Source organism: Pezoporus wallicus, unplaced genomic scaffold (assembly GCF_028554395.1).
Source record: "Pezoporus wallicus isolate ANWC-B61680 ecotype Strahan unplaced genomic scaffold, APGP_CSIRO_Pwel_v1 contig_6944, whole genome shotgun sequence".
Taxonomy (NCBI): Eukaryota; Metazoa; Chordata; class Aves; order Psittaciformes; family Psittacidae; genus Pezoporus; species Pezoporus wallicus.
The window spans coordinates 1,296,768-1,317,839 of NW_026636656.1; the positions used below are offsets into that span (position 1 = coordinate 1,296,768).

Below are 21,072 nucleotides of genomic sequence, written 5' to 3' on the forward strand. Positions count from 1 at the left end.
CAGCATAATAATTTTTTTAATGTTCTCAACAGCGCAGAGCACAAAGACCAAAGAAAGCCATTGCAACAGAACCAATGTATAAATGTGTTCCAAAAATATGCTTATTTAATAACAGTTAATGGTTTCTTACTTGTATCCTGGAAGTTGACATCATTTCCATTATACGCGTTCTTCAGTTTGTTAGTCATGACACGTAAAGCCATGATTTGTTGTCGAATGAAGGTGTCTGGCCTTGTGATGTCCACATCTACTTCTGGATTGTTGATCTGGTTGGTCAAGCCATCATTCATAATCTCAGGCAAGTATCTATATAGCAGGATGAATGATAGTTGAAAATGCATTAAGTTTCAGAAATACAGCACTGCACAGTAAATACTGTGCTGAGCACTTTGATAATGATTATATAGTTCTTAAACAGATCCAGTGAAACCACTTCAAAACACGTTTTTTAATTTCACAGACTCTAAAGGATCTTTTTAGTACCTCAGCTGCATTGAGAGCAGAAAGAATTTAAGCTCTCTAACCTCCTAACCCTGCACATAGTCCACAGCAAAGGTACTGGCTCTGTGAACAACGGAAGAAGTTCAGCAGGCAGGAGTAAGTCACTGCATGTTCATTTCCTCTACCGATATGAACGGCTGCACACTAAATTAAGCATCTAACAATGCATTCTTCTGTTTTTATTTCTTTCTGCTTAAAAAAATATCAACTCCTTTGTTATATTTAGCATATTTGTTGTTCTGAGATAGTTTAGAAGGTTATCTTGAGGCATTATGACTCTCCTTGTTTAAAGAAAGCAATTATTTTTCTCGTTCAGGTCTCCCTTTTTTGACCATTTTGAACAACGTCTCCAGTCTGCATTGTGAATTTACCAAACTCCAGTATACTCTTTGATTTGGTCCTTATTCCTTGCCAATAGGTTGTACTTGCATCTTGCATGTGCTTTGTACATAACATATTAAAGGTATGGCATTTCCTATCTATCTACACATTTGAATTTTTTATTCAGGCTTTTAGCTTATCATTTCTTGATTACTGCATCATTCCCTTCTCTGACCTTGGCAAATGCAGTCTTAGGCTGCTCACAGGCATCAAGTGTGCATTTGCAGGTATCTCTCCCCTGCAAAAATCAGCCCATGCCTCCAATCATCCTGTGATAAAAGTCTTTATCATCTTTTGTTAAATACACACAATTTGTCTCCTGCTGCTCTTTGTCCTCAGGAAACTCTTCTTTTAAGCATCTGCAAAGCTACCTTTTTTCCTGCTTTGAATCGCTGTTAAAATCTATCTGTGCATTTTACAGCTGCTAGGCTGATAAAGGGCTGACATTATTTCTCTGAGCTGGCACGGTGTCCTGGGAAAAGACAGTATCAATGCTTCTGTGCTGTCTCTCATCTGTCTTTAAATACCTACTATCTTTGTCCTATATTTAGACTGCAAAGGATTTGGGGCAGATCTACCCTTCCTTCATGTTCTTTATCAGGATATGATCTATTTTGTAATTAGTTTGCATACCAGGCTATCCCACTGATGTTTGTGGAACTCCTTGTGTGGGTATGTGCTCAGGCAGTAATGACAAGCACAGTTTAGCCTACTAACAGAAAACTATCACGATGCGTGGTACCAAATATAGTTTAAGAATATTTCACTTCACTCTCACTTGTGCCAGCCCAATTCTGTCAGTATTCAAATTTGGCATTAGTGCTAGTGTTATTCTCATATTGGCCTGGAAAATAAATATATCCCTTGAAAATAGCCATGATAGTAAGGGAGAGTAAAGGACTTTCTCTGCTGAAGTCATGGTTAAGGGAAAATAAGTTTTGTATTGTTTCTGGAGGTTCAAAAAGTGATGGCTTCGCTGCACCAGGGAAGGCTTTAGTCTTGCTGTAATAGGTCCTGGCTTTGCAAGATGAGACTCATTTGTCATCAGTGGCCTTTGAAAGCTTACATGAAAATAATCCTGGGGGAGTGTGAACATATAAGAACAAAACATGACTGCCAAAAATAGCCAGCCTCAAACTGCATGTCCCATTGTTTCATTAGTACCATAGCGAGAACTAACAATGCTGTAGGCATCTCATCCAGACTCTTGTGGTACAGGTTTAACTATGGTGAGAATACAGATCCGCCTCCCCTAGTACTGGGGAGTGCAGACCAGAGTGTTATGAATCACCAAAGATAGAAATTGGAAATAATTCTGCAGAGCTGCCTGGAGGCAGCAGGATGGAGACCTTGACATGCGGGGAAGCTCTGGGCTGCAAAGGAACAGTACCTGCATCTGTCACACGTCTCTACAAATGAAATGGCTGCTGCAGATAAATTACTCAGCCTAGAAATAAATCAATGGTATCAAGGTGGAGTTGATTAAAAAAGGTAAAAATGTAAGAATTGCCCTACTGGCTCAGAGAGGATGTCCATCTTGCCCAGTATCTTGTGTATGACAGTAGCCATAGCTGTTAGCAGCCAGAAGTGATTAGAAATCACTGAGTGTTTATGTGGACTGCTTTCCTTGTTTATGAAGGGTTAGCTGCTCTTTACTGCAATCCATACATGAAAAACTATGGCTAGCTCTGAACAGAAGTTCAGAGACTTTCTTTGACTGATTTATGTTTGATTTCATCCTGTCTTATCATCAATAATAAAAAATAATGTACTGACTTCTTAGTGAGCTTTTTATATGGAGACAATATGAGTTAGTTTGGAGATTTAAAACAATTAGAGAGTGCTGTAGTGTGTGCTTTTTACTGAGGGTCATATTCTGCACTGCCATCAGTGTGGATCACAGTGTCCTTCTGAAGACCATCTAACTTTAATTGGACTACCCCATCAGTTGTAGGAAGTGATCCATTCAGACTGTCACACCCCCTGCAGTATCCGCCTCAGGATCTGGTGATCCCCAAAGCATTCCTGGCATGGAAGGAGAATGGTCCAGTGATTCTCACATAGGTGTTCAAAGGAACCATACTGGATGTGATTCAAAAGAAATCCATTACCTTATGACTGCCTAAAGGTTAGGTGGATACTTAAATTCCCAGGTGAATGAGCCTCTTGGCACTTAGAGTATAAAAGCAAAAGAATTTGAGAGGCTGAAGATTCTTCTTTAGGTTTATGCAGGTACCAAAACCTGTATGTCTAAATGTGTCTGCATATGAGCAGAGTCCCACTCTCGTCAGATCCAGTGAACACAAGATCTAGCCAAACCTAGTCAGGAGTTCATTTGTCAGTGGAGTGGGGACAGCTGTGGGAGTCCCACATGCCTTTGGCCAGATGACTCCTCATTAGATTTCACCTGCTGGGATTTAGTTGCACAAACATAGACATCTGGTGTCATTTGAATGCTTTCAGTTATTCCACCTCTTCTCATTACTAGCCCTGAAAGGTGCAGCTTTCTGCATCATATCTCTAGGCTTGAAGGGACGGTCTTGGGCATTTGGGGCATCTAAAATTGTATTAGGTATCTTTAGGCAGCTGAATGGGGTCTTGAGTGCCACTTTAGCTACCAGGGTGTATGCTGCTTGGTGTCCTGCTGCCACTCCAGTAGGGTTTAAACATCCCATAGGTCCAGTGTCTTATTTCTCAGTTCCATGAAGGTGTCTTGACTATTTAGACCATCTCACATAGCAGTAGATAAATGTGTTTAGGCAGTGGAAAACTGCCTCCTTGACAACACTGACAGGATATTTGGGCTTTCTTCAGGCACACTGACACTGGCGATTATTAAAATACTCAAGCAGTTCTAGCCTAGCCTCTGGTCCAGATGGGAGGTAGTGTCCTGTGTCATATTCACCTCAGACATGCTGGAGAGTCTGAAATGACACTATTCTTACTTGAGCAACACAAATGACTCCTTGTCTCACCAGTATTTAAGTGCATGAATTTACATATCTGAATGTGAAGCTGGATTCTGTCCTCACCACTGAACTAGTTCACCTGCTCCTTCAGTGGGGAAAAAAGGCAGAAAAGCCAATATTGTATGTAAGTATTTTGAATTGTTTTCCTTTCTTTAAAGGACTGGTAAAGATATGGGAACATGCAGCCCAAGGTGTTCTGTGAGCGACAGCCTCTGAGACCCAGCCAGCACATGTTTTGACAAAAGCATTTGATGTGTGTGGGGTAGGGTTAAGTCACACTGATTGGAAACCGTGTCTTGGGACCAGCTTTTGACAGAAGATTTGTTGCTGGCTGGGAAAAGTTGTTGGACACATCTGCTTTTGCTGCAGTTCTGTAAGAGGAGACACCCCTGTGAATTTTAAGTTTTCCTGCTGCTTCTGCTCGTGTTAATGATCTCTTTGTAGGCCTGGCCATTACAAGAACTGTATGCCCATTATAAACGAAGTGCCAGCCTGAATCAGTGTCTGCTATTTGCATTATCCTAGCAAAAAAATCAAAAAACCCCTAGCTTTCTTTCTTAGCCCTCTGAGTATAGAGAAGCTGAACAATAGTGTTTTCTGCTGCTTGCTCCTTGCTCAGTTGTCAGATTTTAGTGTAATTCACATTGTTTTCTAAAATATTAATGCTTTCTGTTTCTCTTTGCCTTTCCATAGTTCTTGCTTGTCTCAGCAGACACAACAAAGAAGTTCTTTTGGCACATCATAGCCAAGTACCACAAAGCCTATTTAAAACCTTTTTCTTTTTTAATATCCAGCTAATGTTGCAGGGTGTGTGCTTCCTTTTCAAGTCTAAAAATGACTGATGAATCAGGTCACTTACATAAAGGCTGTAGATAACCCTCTCCCCTGCAAAAAAACCCAACCCAAAACCAGAGAAGAAATCTTTTGTTTTTAAAAGACATCTGCCTCAAAGGCAGCATTCTTCATACTGTTCTGCCACAGCAACTGCTTGCAGTTCAACTGCAGCATTGCACTTAGGCAGCACTGGGGTTTTTACAGGTGCACAGAATTGTAGGCAATAGAGTTCAATATACAGCATAGGCTTACTCGGGCTGGGAGGGGGGTAGGCAGCCACATCTGGTCCAGAAAGATAAGTGCAGTGGAAAATTGGCTTGTTTGGCTAACTAGACCACCCGACCCACTTCTGTTTGCTCAGGAGGTAGTCCCCATAGGATATTTTCAGGTTTTTTTTTTTTTCCTCCATCTTGGAGAAAAGCTTGAGGAGACACAAGGGAGAAAATGGTTCATCTGCCAGTTTGCTGGAAGGAAGAAGATGTAAAAATAAGCTAGAGCCATCAATTAAGAACTGACAGTTCTTACACTTACCAAGAAGTGGTTTATCCACACTTTTGCTAGTGGTGCTAAATGGTTATCTTTGCCTACTTCCTCGTAAACGACATCCAACTGATTCTCACTGCAAGCCTTGCTGGCCAGTAACAAGCAACTTTTCCAAAGCAGCCACTGATCTGTTGGGTCTTTCTTCCCACCTGAACCTCACCAGGATTTAAAGGTTCTCTGCCAGGGAAGTAGGCACTCCCCTATATGTGAGAGCGAAAAAGAAAATTTCAGGCCACCTGAGACTATTCTGTGCTCATTTTGGTGAAATACCTTGTAGTTTTGAGCTAGACTTTGAAAATTTCAGTGTTAAATTTTCCTTGTATTCCTCACCTTTCTCTATTTTTTTAATTTGTTTATAATTGCTGTCTGTCTCATATATAATTCCATTTCTTCTTCTTTGTACTTGAAGGAGTAATAGGTTCCTTATGGAATAGAATGCAGGTCTCATCTCTTCCATAGATTAACAGACTTCCAGAGATAAGACATGTTAATGAATCTATAGTCCCGGTGAGCATGAGCACCAGGTTAATAGTGCATGAACACAGTCTCTCGGATTGATTGAAAAGAGTTGGCTGAGTTAGCTGGAACAATTTGAGGTTCTTCTCCTGAGCAGAGTGGTTGCAGATTTGGTTACTGTTCTCACTTTAGTAATAGTCACTCATTCAAGGGCTAATACCTTGTATCTGGTTCAAGTCCTAAAGCCTGATTTCCATCATTCTTGGGAAAATTCCTTAATTCCTGGTGAATGTCTATTAGTGAAGAGGTTATCAGCTGTTGTTAAGAGTTTATCCATGTATAGGGAAGGAGCTAAACTTTTAAGGTCTGATATTAATGATGGCTTTTAGATTCTAAATATCTGTAAAAAATCTGTCTTTGTACATCTGGCAGAAGACATTAATTCTTTAAACATAAAATTATGTGCTTTCGTGAATACAGATATGATGGCAAGTTCTGTTGGGTGTTTCTCTAAAAGACATTTTGTCTTAAGCAGCTGTTACTTTTTTATGTGGCCTCTTCACAAAAAAACCCCAGATTTATCCAGCTAATAAATGTTCTCCCATTTCCACAGCACTTCTACCTGACGTGACCTGATTAAAACCAGTCTTCATACAGGATCAGCAATGAGCCAAGTGCACCCTTCGAGAACACCTTCCAGAGAATGGATGGCTCTGTTACCCTATGATTATTTCCAAATTGGTGACCTTCATTTGGCAACCTGTTGTCACTGTAAATTAATCACGGCAGCAAAGTGGTATCTGGGGAGTGTAAATAACCACAAGTGACCTTGGTGTAATGACTCTCTCGGGAGAAAGGCTAGCTTTCATTTTCTGTGACCTCAGGTTTGTAACTCTTTTCCTCTGTTAAAAGCAGCATCAAAAGGTGATATGTAAAATGAAACATGAAGCATACTGCCTATGTGGCAACTCGGTTTCTAATTCCTTATACCACCACAGGATCTGATCAAAATCCAGCAACAATCTCCTTTCCCAACAGTAGCCAACACCACGTTGTCTTCTTACTTGTGGTATTAATGTCTAGGAAAAGAGGGGATGGTTAAATTTCATATTTTCTACGATGGGCTTTTGTCATATTCCCTGAAATTCAAAATGCAGCTCCTCATACAGCACAAAGGTGCTTATGAGAGGTGACACAGTGGACACGATTAGATATAGCATATTGGCCAGATTTTTGCCACCCTTGCTCTTGTGAACTAGTGTTTGTTACCAGATACTAATCAATATAATGAAAAGAATACTAATGGTTTTTCTTTATGCTACACTGAATGTCCTTGTTCACCAGCCAAGAGGTGATTTTACATCTAAAGCAAGTTACTTTCAATAATATTTTCAATAGTATTTTCAGTATTAGTTCATATATATGGCATGGTATTCTATGTATCTTCTGATTTATTACTGTTCTCTCTACTTGAAGAATTAATTGAATTCTGTTATTAAGACTATGACTATACATTGATTCTGTGAATGCATGTGAAATAGAAACTGGACAGTGGTGGAGTGGCTGGGCTGGCTGAAAACACGTTTTCAAGTGATGCTTTGAAGCTGTGTTTCCACATCCAGTGAAATGTCTATGTTAATCAAGGAGATTATCAGCAGAGGATACATTTTCTTAGTGGCTCCAGAACATTAATCTGAGAAGACATCATGAAAATAACCAGGCTTCTCATGAGATAAATACTGCAAAAGGAGCATGAAAAACTACATGCAACTCCGTAACTCCTAACAAATGTGAAAGTTGTGCCAGACTCTTCAGTGCTGGGGAAGAAGAGAGCTGAAAAGTATCAGCCAGACGTGGTACAGACATTAGCGCTGGTCATAGAAACCAACAGGGGTATTTGCAGGTTAGACTGCTCTTTTGTAGAAAGCATATATCTCTTATTAATGCGTGCACCCTGATGTGACTCATGGCATCCAGCTAGGAAGCCTGGAAATTTTGTTTAACTGCTGCAGCACACTGGCCTGGGGTCATATCTTACAAAGCCCGCCAACAAAAAGAGGTGTAATAGAGGAAGATAAAACCAGGTTTTTATTTCTATCTTCACATTGTTCCTTTGTGATGAGTCCTGTAACAGCCAGATGCTCCTCCTAGCTGTCTTTCTCAGAGTCCCCAGGGGCTTTCCCTGGATCTGAGACTTGCGAACCGAGCAGTGACTCGTGCCTTTGGACAGATTTGTTCGTGTGCATGTGAAAGTGGGTTTAAATGGGCTAGCAGCATCCCAAACATCCCTCTATTCTCATCTGTAAAATGAATTCTTTTGAGCATTATGTAGTAAGGCTAGGAAAAAGGGTGTGCATTCAGTGCAAAACCTCCCCCTGTAAAGTGTGCTCCTTATAAAAATGATTAGATTGTGGGGTGGGTGCAGTCTATCTATATATCTGTCCATCCACCCATCCATGCAAAATGTTGCTTTACTTTTATTGAGTTTTTATAAATGTGCTTGTCTCACTCTCCCCCCCTCCCCTACCTTTTTTTTTATTTTTTAATTTTTTTTTGTTTTCCCCTTGGTTTTGAAGGATTTTTTGTTCTGGATTCATATCTATCATCAGGTAAAAGGGAAATAAAGCTTCCCGTCCCCGAGTGCCAAGAAATATCACTGCTCTCCCGATTCAGTGCTCACCAGACACTCAAACGTCTCCACTCCTCTTGTCTCTCCAAAACCAGGCTACCACTGCAGACCTGAAGCCTGACTGCCCCGGAATGGTCCTTGAATCAGCTCCTTCCCCTCTCAGAAGGGATAATCAGATCCTTTCCTTTGTCAGTTGATGAATCCACACTGGGACCTTTGGAGACACCTGCTCACCTGCCAGCTCCAGCACAGCCACAGCCAGAGCCAAAGAAACTTCACAGAAAACTCATCACAAACAAGTGTGGATGACCACAGAATCTCTGATCAAGTAACATAAGGTCAAACCTTCTACAAAAGTAGAAGCATTGCATTTATTCTCTGCTGGGTATTTTTCAGGTTTTTCTTATTTTTTTTCCCCAGCAAGTAGCTCTAAGCTTTGCCAGCCAATCACAAATAGAGCCAAAATTCCAATTTCTGTTTCATCCCAGTATGATATCCCGAGAGTACAATTGCTTCACAAGCTGTCAGTCCCAACACAGAGATGCCAAATGGAGCTAAAGAGCTCTTTGAAATCTCAGTATAAATTATCCTTTTGGAGCTGAACCAATGCACATTTTCTGTGTTCACACGCTGACACACTGTGCACATTTACCCTGACTCACGCTGTGCACATTTACCCTGGCTTTAATGGCACTTTGACAATACGTAATCTCAGCTACAAGCTGCAAGTGGACAATTGTTCTCCCCATTTCTTTTCCACTCTTACAGAGATTTTTGTGAAATACTCTTAGTTTCATGGTTGCTTCAGGCCAAATGGGGAATTGGACTGAGTGTGGTGGAGAGGCGTCCACCTCACCTTGCCTTGGTGTGGCCGTTCCAGCAGTCCTCCTCGATTGATGGACCGGCGGTCACTTGCTCATCCTTGCAGATTGTGTAGGGTAATGTTGACCAGAACTTTTTGGAGAGCTTTAGCTTTTCTTTAATATCTGTTACCTAATTAAGAGATGAGAGAGAAAACAGATTAAAAACATTAGCCATGTTAATTATCATGTCCAATAGTAGGTTGTTTAATTCCATAATGGTGATGATGTTGAAGGTTAAAAGGGCTGAAGGTGCTAAAACTTAGATTCCTGTATTTACAAGCAAGGCACTCAGCATTTGGGTTCAGAGAGTACAAATAATCAAGGTCACCTTTTTCCACAGGCAAGATATTAATAAAAGTGTGTTACATCTTGCTCTTTCTAGTCTCCATTTGTCTAAGGTTTTCTAAATATATATTTTTCTAAGAACTCATACGCCTTGCAGTCTGCTGAATGTAAATTCAGTTAAACAGTGTACATCAGATAAAATGTTTCACCCCCCAACTTGGTCATGTCTTAGATAAATATTATATTTAGAGCTCCATGCACAGGTTCTAAAAAAATGGTGCAGTGCTGAGCTGATGTTGAACTGATTTAAGACACAGGCTGAATACATTGCAGTACATTTGGATCTCAGTAACAGCAGGAAGTTTGTGTATATACATGCATGCAGAGACTATATCCATCTTTGAGGTTAGGAGTAGAGAGATATCTGCAGCTGGATACGGAATCCACATTCAAGAAACATTGGGGCAGTATCAAAGCAGTTTCTTTATATCATAAATTCCTTGAACAATAATTTAATTTGTCATGATTCAGGCAGCAAGCAGGAACAAACTGATTTTGAAGCATCAACTTACTAAATAAATGCTCTGGCTAAAATGTTATCAGTTCTTGCTTTGCATTTGGTATACCAGAGTGCAAAACCCTACAAGAATAGATAGAAAACACAAGAAAGGACAGACTACAAAGGATGAATAGTGCCACTGTTGTTCTTATGGAAACAGATGCATTTCACATTAAGTTGTAATAGGATTTAGGGGAGCTTGTTGAATAGCTTTTAAAGGAAATCGCTGAACTTTATTCTTAAAAAAAAAACCCAGAAATAAAAGCTTTCCATTCTTCCATTCAGTTCTGAGACTGGCTTTTAGGTTGTTGAGGCATAATATTGTACTTGGCTGTTTATCTCTTTTATCTTTTGTTCTGAAGACATGATAGCTCTCTGAGCAAATGGCCCACGCTGCTTTGCCATGTTTAAACTCTGTGGAACAGTCACTTTATAACCTAGGAGATAGAAACAGCCAGAGATATTATTTCAGAAGCACTGTCTGTGTTTTCATCTGTAAGAAATAAGTAGGACAGTATTTGGCTGCATGGGTTGTTCACAGTGTTTCTTGTCATGACCGACACCTTATAAATCTCTGTGCCCCTTGCCAAGCCTTTGTTGCTTTGTTTTCATATGAGATACTAGCAGCATTTGCAAGCCTTTAAAGTCTCAGTAGGGGAGCCCTGTCAAGGCAAAAATAAAATTCCAGTTGACAGACCATGGACAAGCCTTCAGCACAAGTGGGGATGGTCTCAGGATGCCTGTTCTTTCTGATGTCTTTGGTCCACAGGACTAGGGACTTTGGGCAGACAGCAAGCCCTCTTCTTCTCCTTCTGCTCATGCTGAGGGTAAAAACCCCTAGGTCCCTACTGGTACAACCAACCAGCACGAGAAACACAGTTAATCTGTGTGGTGTTCATGAAGAGGTGTGTAAACTCCTGTTATACCAGAAAATCAGAAATTGTGTGCAAGATGTAGGAAGGAGAGTTTACAGGGAGGAAGGTCTATTCATATAAGTTTGGGGAACACAAGAGTCAAAGGGACAGATCTTCTCACTTATTACTTTTGCCTGGCTAACTACACAAGCAATCTGACTGATCAACGTTGAGCCATTAGTTTTCAGAGCAGTAACTTTGCTGTTAGCTGGCAGTTAATTTAAGCTATTCAAAACTCAGATGTTCAGAGTTATATTCAGATTTCTACCATAATCAAATCAAGAATTGGTGCTTTAGGACCTGCAGACTTCTGTTTTGAACCACAGTGAGTTAACATACATTGGAAAATGGTTTTCCCCCTGGCCCTTGTAAGGGCTGCAATATGAAGTACAAACCTTGTATTTTCATAGAGGTCAGCAAAAGAATGGAGGTTCTCACAGCTCACATGCTGCACATGGTCTCCAGGTACTCCCTGAAAATCAGAATGAAGTCTCCCATTCCCCCGTCACTTCTGAAGTTATTAAATGATGTTTACATACTCTGCATGTGTACTGCATACAGACAACAATTCATTAAATTTCCTAACAATAACTATGGGGTTTTTTGTTTGTTGTTGTATTACAGAAGTACACCCGGTAAAGGTCTTACTTTATCCAGGATTGTTGGTAAAAGACAGCTAATTAAATTCCACAGACATCCCCCTGAGGTGTCATTTCCATTTTAGAGCCTGGGGGAAAGGGAGACATTTACATGAGTCACAAAATGCAGCAATAGCAAAAGTGAATGCAGTTTAGGGAAAGGTTACCATTTGCAGCCCTCTATATATCCTGCCAATTCTGGTGCATTCTAACACTTTTTTTCCCTCAAATGTTTCCCTTCACAGCTATTCCCACCTCCCCACTCCATTATTTCCCCACTGAGCTTTAAACAACTTGTGGACTCATCCTGTGAAGTCTTGCTCTTTCCCAGTGTGTGACTGGATCTCTGTTAACCCTCTCAGCTTTTGGTAGTGGAGTTTACACATCTACCTACACAGTTCCTTGAACTTCACCTTGAAACTGGTGTTCTGGAAGTGCAGTGTGGTTTCTGATGGCCTTGAAAGAGGAATTACGTGCACTGATTGCTTCACCTCCTCTTTCAGGATGTAGCCTGATGGCCACGTTCACTTCTGCATGATGAATGTATGGGCAGGCAATGACTTTGGAGTACTTCTAATGCAACTTTAGATGCAGAATAGAATTAGGCAATGTAATGCCTGCCATCACATGTAAAACTTTTCCCTGTGGGTTTTGGTGGCTTCAGTTTGGGATGTCCTCAAGCATGACCACAGAAAGTCTCTTATTAGTCCCCATGGTTATACATGTTCCTTTACATATCACTTTGCTCACCACCAGCACTTAAAAAATATGTAACAGATGTACAGTCCCTCGAAAATGAGATAAAAGCCACTAAAGGATTCTGTTAACATTGCTTGCTTGTGATTTATGATGTCAGGCTACTGTATTCCCCTAGTGACCTGTGGCCTTGTAAATGATTCCTTGGTATTTCGTATTCTTTGAATTAAAGATTAACTTTCAAGCTCAGTTAGACTTCTGTGGAAGCATTCAAACATGACACATACGCAATTTTGGTATTTTACATACTTTCTTTCCACTTTCTCTATCAGAGATTTATTTGGATTAAGACAGCTGGATTTCTCGGCCTGTACTTAGCCTGACTTTCCTTAGTTATCTTCCTGAAATAGCCCTGATATTATACTGAACTCTTTTTTCAGCTACTTTGAAAGTACTAAATTTGTTCTGCATTGCAATACTTTCTAATGAGAAGAAGGATATAGCAAGAGCCATGCAAAGAGTTAAATTTTTAATTTAATGGGGGGAATATATAGAAATGGATATTAGAATACCCTGGCCTTCATCTAGAATTGCTAACAGAGGAAAGCTATTATTGTGTAGGTGAGAAAAGTTAAATATTTGCATCATTTCCAAAGAGAAATTCATAGCCAGAGTTACGGAAATTGTATCGTTACGTGTCATACATAGAGAAATTCAGTTAATTTCTTATTCCGGACACTGACTTCTTATGAGACCAAGTCACTCATGTATGTCATGCAATTCCTCAGCAGAACTTGGCACAGCACCCATGAACTCAGTTCTAGTCCTAACAGCATGGGAACGGTTTTAAGCAGGTAAATAAAGCTGACCAACATTTCTGTGTTATTTACTCACCTTGCATTCCAAAGTAATGAAGCAAGCTAAAAAGCAAGCCCATCATTTTAGCAGGAATCAGACCTTAGCATTCTTTGTTTTATATTCAGGACATCTGGATAAATGGAAAGACTCACCAGGATAGTTTAAAAAAGCATTGAAAATACCACGCAAAACTAAAAGTGAGATGACTGCATTTTCTAAGGCATGGAAGATCCCAGAAAGACACTTGCTTGTGAAGCGGGCAGCCAAATTTTTTAGGGCCCCCACCTTTAAAATTTGCTTTTTTTGCCCCCATTGTTTCTGAGCACACATTATCCTGCTGCTGAAGAAGTGTGTTTCCACTGGAAACTAAACTTCAGTGTCACGTATTCTTTTGCCCTTTAAGTCACAAGGCAACACTTAACTAATGCCACTTCTTCATGCTACATTATTTCCAGGTGAAAAAACAGGCAGTTTTCTACTGCCTGCTGCTTGCTTTCCTCTAGACATGTCTAACATACCCAGCCACATACCCAACACCCTTGCAGTCTTTATTAAAATGATGTAGACCTTGCATAGATGGGCATCTGGATAGCACATCTAAGGATACGGCGCTTCATCACTTGAGCTACCAGTGGGATCATGAAGAGCATGCTAGGGAGGGAGATTTTTGTTATGCTGTACTAGCAGAAAATTGTGCTGGACTTTCATACATCAGTCAGTATTTATGTCCATTAGGGATTTAATTCAAAAGCATTCTAAGGCTAATGGCCAACAATTTGTTTAAAAGGAGTAAGTCAGCAAGCATATTTTATATACTGTTTCTAACTGGTCATTATGTTTATGCCTCTGCTCCACATGGGTGTCATAGGGCAAGAATCATATGTCCCAAGCAGGTTAGTATAGGACAGTTGGGCATTTTAATTGCCAAACAGTTTTCCTTATAAACTGAGCTTAATAAATTACTTGGACCTCTAAGTTCTAGGGGCTGCCCCTTGAGAAAGATGCATCTCCTGTATGTCCTGTTTTACATCTGCCATCTTTATACAGATGTCTCAGAGGGACTAGGCACTTATGTATAAACAGCTGAACTGGGCTTCCTCTGTATCACCCAGGTATTTGAATGTAGATAAGGAGGACCTCTCTCTTCGAGCTTTTTTAAAAGGCACCTTCATTTCTCCACTGATTAGATACAGGGAGTTTAATATGCTTTTTGTTTAGATATTTTTGTTTAGAACAGATGCCCAAAATTTTGATGCACATTAGCTACCTCAGCGAGGGCTACCGGCTTCTATTCAGAGTGATTAAAAGCAGAACTTTATTTGCTCTATATGGAGATTATGTCTTCATACATTACACATTTCCCCACTCTCTCACAAAATAAATGTAAATGCCAAGCAGCTGCTGAACCACCACATGCTCGACCACGGATTATTTTTCAGCCTTTTAAAAAATGAAGTGCGTATGGGCACAGATTCGGCAGGATTTGAGCATCACATCACCCCAGGTGCAGGGAAGCAGCCTGGATCTGGGGGGGGGGGGGGGTGTCCTCAAGATGGCAGTGTTGCTCAGCCTTTGTGCTGCTGCCAGCCTCTCCCCAGTGCACATCTACAGGGTTTCCCAGAGAATGAGACCGTAGATTGTTCTGCTGAATATAAAACTGACAACCCTGTTATTTTAAACTCGAAAGTGACAGGCTGTTATTTTAATGAGGTCTGCCAGTGCCAAGGTTAACCAAAGCTTTATTTTCCCTACGAAACGTTAAGGCTGTGGTTCTAAAAAGGGGGCTGTGACATTTTAAGGTTATTGACACTTTCTCAGATCCGAGAAGTTCTGAGAATTTCACCTGGACCTTCTTGCACCACAAATGCTTCTTGCTTTTCCCCCTTTTTTATTTATTTATTTTTAATTCGACTTTGTGACTTTAAATGGTCCGGAGCTCTACCGATAACTGCCAGCTCGTGATTCACATTTCTGAGCAGAAAGGCAGATGACAGACTTCTAATCACGAACTAATGCTGAATCCCAGTTCTAAAGCACAAATGGATACTTGAGTGATTTGCAAAATAAAACAAATGAGCTAGGAGACTGTCCAAAGCAAGACTTTTCTCACTGGAGTATTTTAAAGTGAAATGAAATCATTTTTTGCTGTCGCTGTCTCTAAGTGCTATCCATGTTTTTGACAAGAAAAAGTTAAAGCTCCCATTAAAAAAGAGGAGATTTATGCTAGACATGAGGAAAAAATGTTTTACAGTGAGGGTGGTAAAACATTGGCAGAGGTTGCCCAGAGAGGTGGTAGATGCACCATCCCTGGAGACATTCAAGGCCAGCCTGGATGTGGTTCTGGGCAACCTGGTCTAGTTGAAGATGTCCCTGCTCATTGCAGGGGCTAGGATCAGATGGTCTTTGGAGGTCCCCTCCAACCCAAACTATTCTATGATTCTATAATTCAATGATTCTGTGATTCTAAAGAATGACTAGTAGCCCTACTGAATTCTCAGACTAACAGATAGTAACTTTGGAGAGTTAGGGTGAGTTCAGTTCCCATACTCATAGCACTACACTATGTATCTACATTCACAGTATAGTTGACAGCAACCTGGCACTTACTCAGTTAAGTTTCTAGTGCCATTTGAGATGCCTGCGGTGATCTGGGCAAGTCTCCTTGAAGTTACGTGTGATCACCCCATATGCAGTTGTGGATGACCTAGTTGCATTTTGTTTCATTCAGCTTTGAGCTGAAGCAGGCATTTTAAAGCAATACAGTTTGCCTATTGCATGTTTTTTGGGAAAATAGTTTACAGGTCTGCATGAATGCTCGCAGAAGTCTCCCTGCCATCTGTGGCCTGGAAATGCTTTGTACCACACAGTATGCTAGCTGGCTCCAGGGACAGGTGCCATTGCCTGTATAAGGGGCTAGACTGTCACTGCTCAGAGCTGACAGCCCCATGCTCAGAAATAATGTAAGCAAAGTGATCGGGTGCCTTATGGCACTGCTACCTTTCTGTGTCTTAACCTGGATACCCTGCCTCCAGCAGTCTCCACGGCTCTGCAGAGAGCTTAACACTGCCTCACATCATCACAAAAACATGGAATAGTTTTTTTTAATAAAACCACGGACATTATTGCTTACAGGCAGGTAGAGCCTGACACAAAACTCTTTCCACATTCAGCCTTCATTTTGGCTGGGGAGAGAGGAAGGAGGGGGTTTGTGAAATGGTGGAGCAATCTGGGCTAAACTTCTACTCCATTTACCCTCACCTTTGCTCTTGGCTTGATTTGCACAGTCTTAAGCCTCTGTAAGTAGGTATGTAAGTAGGTATGCAACTTCACTGCACTTGGCTCCCCAGTAAATAAGAACATTGCTTTTGGAAAGTGGAAGCTACTGGAAACTTCAATGCCTTGAAATGGACCTCTGCAGCAAATTGAAGCAGCTTTCCCCTTTTCTGTAATACCTGGGAGCAGCGCTAAAAAGCTGGTCTATAAATCTGCTTCAAGCAAATCCAAAGCAATTGGAGGAATCAGCTTTTTATTGCAGATAAGTATAAAAGTAGAAACAGAAATATGCTGGAATCTTGAAGATAAAGTGCCAGAGGCTTTTCTGTGGCAAGGCTTAGCTGTTAAGCACAGATTCTTTGTGAACAGTCCTTCATCTCACCAAACAAAAATCTTAATAGCTAATGTAAACAATTACTAATTGAGTATTTCAAGCTTATATAGACTTTCATTCGTCTTGGAAACGTGCGTCTGGTGCCAGTAGTGAAGCAGTTGTTTCTTGTCTTAAATCTCAAGTGTTTACAGGAACTGCATGTGTTGCAACAGATGAGTAGTTCAAGCCTCCCAACAGCTGTGAGAAGCGTATGATTTCTAAGGGCAGCAAGAGTTGGGATATATCCTCCCAAAACAGAGCAAGAAGGGATAATAGCACTTCATACTTGAAGTAGCCTTTCATTTAACTTTGTTTCTTCTAGTGGTTACTTCTTGACATAGCTCCACTCTCTTCCAAACTAAAGAAGCTCTCAGGGACTCTTAATTCCTTGAAATAACTCAAGATTCAGCAACAAGATGATGGCTACCCTGGGCAGAAGCTTCTGGGCTTCTGACCTTCCTCTCCCTCAGCCTTTTATCCAGCCTTTTATCCAGAGTAGGTAGAGCCACAGAGAAAAGGTTGTGCTAAGGTGTCCGAAACTACAGAAAGCAAAGAAATATATAAAGGCAGACTATGCAAGTGAGGGTTTTGATAAAGGATACACCTTAAAATCTTGAAATTACTGTACACTGTCATAAAATATTTGCGATGCCTTCCATACAATGTAAAAACCAGTAGTTTTTCCTATGGACTTCAGGCATCTTTTGTCAGTGTCCATTTTTCAGAGCCCAGCTACATCTTTCCTGAGGGAGTGTAAAAGCACCTGCTCCTCCACGACTGGCATTCTTATGCTGCAAAGTGATTAATTAATTAATTAGTTAATCAGACTATAGCACCTTTTTTCAGTCCATTAAACCCCTATTTTAAGGTTAGTGGAAACAGGTTTGCCTATTTTCCTGTGTGTGCTCCAAGGAGATGATCATGCACAAATCTGCATGGCTGCTGCAACCAGGGGTGCACACCCCTGCCACCCCTGGGCCTGGACACTTTCCCGTCACATCCCAGCCCTCTCATCCCACAAAGAATGTCAGGCCCCACAGGCCCAGCCCAAGGGAGGGAGGTTGCAAAGAGTAAGAAATTAGAGCTAGCAAAATGGATTTTTCTGCATCATAACCTGTAATTAATGTTTTAGTGGACCCCCCAAAACTTTCAGCCACAGCATGCAAACTCCTGCGTCCTCCAGTAGTAGGTTTTCATTTCATCGAGTGTTAATGCTTGGTAGGTTTCCGTCCCCTAGTGCTTCTGGTTGCCAGTCATTCAGCTTAACTGAAACCAGAGCTTGATTTCAGTGGCCTGGATATTTGCATTCTGGATTATTTTAATCCAAATATACAAATCTGCATTACTACAAGTGGTGAATATATAGAGTTGGAAAAGAATTAAAAATCAGTGTAGAGGCTTTGTGGCACTGCATGTGCTGATTGTGGTTATGTGGAGTTCTGTAATTATTTTTTGTTAAATTTTCTTTCCAGATCCTCCAAGGAAGATGCACAATTTCATTTTCAGAGTTGATTCAGAGATGAGATTCAACAAACTCGTGTTGTATCACATGCAAATATAATTTGTTAAAACATCTATGTCCAAAATGAAAATCACAGAAGATTTAGAATGAAAACAATGATATTTTCAGAGACAGAAAGGTTTATCAAAGGACATTTATGTCAAGACGAGTTTGCTCAGCAAGAGAAGTGCTTATCAGGAAAACAATCTGAGTCAGAGAGAGCCTTGTACTGTAAATCTACTATGTCAATATACTAATGACTATCATTGCCTCCCTACTAAGGAGAAGTGGGATATCCTCTGCTGACGTGAAGTTGCACTCTCTTGTCCATTCATGATAGCGTTAAGTACTTCAGTTCTTGGATTCTAGTAGAACAACCGCATGCAGCTTTCTCAGGGCTGCCAGGGACTCAGGCAGGAAACACAGAGGATGGGTAAGGGTCCAGCTACCACTAGTGTTTACAGGACCACTAAGGATCACTCTAAAAGACGGAGAAAATTTAAGTCCAGTATGAAGTACAGCAAAGTAATGAGGTGTTCTCGTAAGATTTTATCCTAAAGCAGCAGAAATCTAATGAGACTAATCGATTTCCTCTTTTCTTCCGTGGCTGGGTGGAAAGCCATGAATTTAGATATTCTTGCAAGATTGGTGTGCAATCTAATCTTGAATCAGGAAATGGACCCCTTCTAGCTTTTGGTTCACTTTGAAGCTAAAAGTGCTAGTGCATGCATATATATATGGAGTCTGAGCATTGTGACTCAGTGAGCAGTATGAAAATCAAGGTGCACTGCTCACCTCTGCCATAAATTCAGTACACTCTGAAGACCATCTGTGGAATCTAATCTGGAGAATATAAAGTGCAAACACTGATGGAGAAATTTTGTATGGATAAGAAAGAGCACAGCAGCAAGCACTTGAGGCATACTGTGTGAATCTGAATGAGAAGGTGTGCATCCCAAATAGTTTTCATTCTAAACAGAAAGAGGAAGAGCAGAAAGGAATAACCCTTTTATATATAAAAGTATATATATGTGAAAAATTATATGCAAAGAAAATTTCTTGAAATCAAACAAGGAGTCACTGGATAAGCAAGGTATTACTCCCACATCTTTAGCACCCTTCATAATGAAAAGTCTACTTTCCCTGCTTGGGTATTGCCTTAGATAATAAACCTCCCCACTCCTCCAAGGATACGTCTACCTAACAGTTGTGACAACATAGCACAGTTCAAGTTATATTTAAATCAAGCAGGTGAACAAGAGCATGAAACTAGACTTGGTGTCACTGCATGAGTATTTATTGTGGCTCTTGAGGTCTTGCAGGTTGCCATCCATCTCCCTGCCACCACAAGTGTGCTGCTGGCATCTGGGCACTGTATGTCACAACATTGCTGAGGGGGACACACCATTTTCTGGATGCTGCCAAGTGAAGAAGCCTCAGTCAGGCATCTGCATATGTAAAGTTGATTTTGCCTCCCAAAAATGAAGGGCAATCACCAACCTGGGAATGGGAAGATAAACAGACAGAGCTGGGAAGAGATGGAGGAGCTGAAGCTGTGGTCTGGGAAAGGGGATGCATGTGCTAGACAGTGACGGCAGTGATGTCAAGCCTGCCTTCTGCAACAGGCACAAGTGGCAACAGGCATCGGCTGTCCTGCTGTGCCCCTTCCCCTTTCCTTTACTTCTAACGCAAGAGGCCCCTGCATCACAGAGGCTATAGAGGGAGGGCATGGCTCTGGGGTGACTAGGATGCTGTAACTGGGATATGTGAGGGGCAAATAGGATATGCATCTTCTGCTGTGGGCTGTGAAGGCAGGGTGGGTGGTGAAAGCAAAGCCACCAGACCTGAAGCAATCAAGCTGCAATGGATAGCTAGGGAGTCACTTCACAGGGAACAGTAAAATATTCTTGTCTCATTCTTCCCTCAAAGCCCAGGCAATCCTCTGCCTGGTCTTCACAGGTCCTCTGTGAGCACAAACAGGTATAACTGAGTTTCACCTGCTGCAGAGCTGCCTATAGCTGCAGGCAGAATCCTGCTGGTTACCCCTCTTGATGGAAGTGAGCAGCTAGGCAGAAAATCAATGCTTGGTCCTTGCACACAGGCAGCTTAAAAGCAGCCTAGCCTCTGTGTCAGCACCCTCAGGATTGAGGCAGTTGCACACTGGTTTATTTGTCTCTTCTACAAAGAGCCTTCCCCACCTTAGCCAGCTGCTGCATTTCAGTGAGGATTCATGCAAGGCCGTGCCAGGCATTTGGTGATCACAGGCTGTATCCTCATGGTCATGAGTCTATCATAAAAAAATGACATTATAAAAGTATCAAGTGTTGCAGTTTATTTGCCTTCAAAATCTAGAAGCTTTAGAATTCATGTTTTGGAGGATTTAGTAATAGTCACAAAGGCTGGAAAATTGGATTTGCTTTACCATGATAGACTGCTGATTTTAAGAAAAGCAGTTTCACAAGACATAGGGTGAAAAATCTAGAAAATTTGCAGTTTTGCCTACAAAAACTGAACCCAGACTTATTTACAGTGTGGAAAAAAATAGGCAAAATTAAAAAAATATGTACACCCTCACAAAGGCCAGTGTCACAAATCAGCTAAAGATAATAATAGAAAGGTTCACATTTTCTCTCTACTTTAGCTATAAAGCAACTGATATTTTCCAGTCAGGAGCTGTTCACCAGACAGAAGAGATTACCCTCATTGAGTCAAAGCTACCACTGATACTAATGCATAAAATATAGGCCACTGCCTGAAGTGTATTTTCAGGAGCATCCCATAAGGATTCCGAGCTTCACA

At 41.0% G+C, this 21,072-nt stretch overlaps 1 protein-coding gene across 2 annotated transcripts in view; it reads right to left on the reverse strand.

Annotated features, from left to right (window-relative positions):
* The window catches only part of GPC6 (glypican 6), a 726,274-nt gene that overhangs the window by 1,369 nt on the left and 703,833 nt on the right, over positions 1 to 21,072 (reverse strand). For both annotated transcript variants that reach the window (XM_057401148.1, XM_057401147.1), the window contains 2 exons: positions 9,170 to 9,306; positions 131 to 306 (listed from right to left, as the gene is read on the reverse strand). In XM_057401148.1, coding sequence (XP_057257131.1) covers positions 131 to 306; positions 9,170 to 9,306 — 313 coding nt within the window. The remainder of the gene's footprint in view (positions 1 to 130; positions 307 to 9,169; positions 9,307 to 21,072) is intronic.